General features: G+C 38.0%; 1 protein-coding gene across 6 annotated transcripts in view; it reads left to right on the forward strand.

Moving 5' to 3' along the window:
• PPP1R13B (protein phosphatase 1 regulatory subunit 13B) overlaps positions 1 to 1,263 on the forward strand; it is a 169,591-nt gene that overhangs the window by 156,995 nt on the left and 11,333 nt on the right. For all 6 annotated transcript variants that reach the window (XM_019518499.1, XM_019518495.1, XM_019518496.1 and 3 more), the window contains one exon: positions 377 to 878. In XM_019518499.1, the coding sequence (XP_019374044.1) occupies positions 377 to 878 (502 nt within the window). The remainder of the gene's footprint in view (positions 1 to 376; positions 879 to 1,263) is intronic.

A 1,263-nucleotide genomic window follows, 5' to 3' on the forward strand; every position in this document is an offset into this window, starting at 1 on the left:
TTTTTTTTTTGTACTAGTCACTCAAGCTTCCAGTTATGCAGATTCCATAGTATAAATTATGGAGATAGTATAATTATGTAGAGAGTATAAATTCATATTAACATATTAGAGACAGCCTTATAATTCCATTGTGTCAAGACATCTCAGAGTCTATCTCAAACCTATGGTGCTCACTCTATTAAGTGGTGGTGTTGTACCTAATATATAAGAAATCTATTCGTAGTTTTGTGTACATGTAAATATAAACAATTTATTCCGTAACAGTCAAGAACATTAATCAGCATTGTTAAGCTGTGGGTGTTTTTGCTTTTGATTTGTACTTGTGAAATGGTGCAGTCTGCCTAATTTTACATATGCTACTTGTGTTCTCATTTAGGGCCTTGATATGGGGAAGGTGCCACCAACCATTCCTGGTGTGAGCAAGCAGTTGCCTCAAAACTATGGGACCTATCCAAGCCCTATTCCTTTAGGAACAAGTTCTACAAATTCTCTGGAGAGGCGGAAGGATGGCAGCCTGCCAAGACCTGGTTCTAGTATAATAAGTCGGCAAAGATCTGTTCCATTACCACCATCGAGCAACATACATCAGCCCAGTTCCTCACAACAGATCCAACAGAGAATTTCCGTACCTCCTAGCCCTACATATCAACCTTCTGGCCCCCCCTTATTTCCAGGAGGAGATGGAAGGCCTGACCTTCCTTTAACTGTGGCTATCAGACCTTTCCTAGCTGATAAAGGATCAAGGCCTCAGTCTCCCAGAAAAGGACCACAAACAGTAAACTCAAGTTCCATCTACTCCATGTATCTTCAACAAGCAACCCCACCTAAAAACTATCAACAAGCTGTATACAACACCCTAAATAAGTCAGTAAAAGCAGGTAGAAAATATATTTGCCTTTCTTTTTTAAATAGATTAACTACTACTTGTTGGCCTAACACTTCTATTAAGACTAACATAACTAGTTGTTGCATGAATAGCTTTTCTAAATTTTGGAAAGGGGAGAAAGTTTGTTTTTTGTTTAAACAGTGTGATGTCACAATTTAATTTGATCCTCTTTGTGGTATTTGAGACGGTAAAGAGGCACGTGAGTTATCTTTTTTTTCTGAAATGTGCTAATTATTGGAACAATAACGTCAATATATGTAACACCAAATGTTATCCATATGCAGGCAGTCCTCGACTTACGTTTTGAGTTGCAATGTTTCACACTTGCAACGTTTCTAAATTGACACCCTGTTTCAACTTTCTGACCTCAGTTTTGA

This window comes from Gavialis gangeticus, unplaced genomic scaffold (assembly GCF_001723915.1).
Source record: "Gavialis gangeticus isolate Ggan-Ray unplaced genomic scaffold, GavGan_comp1, whole genome shotgun sequence".
NCBI classification, from domain to species: domain Eukaryota; kingdom Metazoa; phylum Chordata; order Crocodylia; family Gavialidae; genus Gavialis; species Gavialis gangeticus.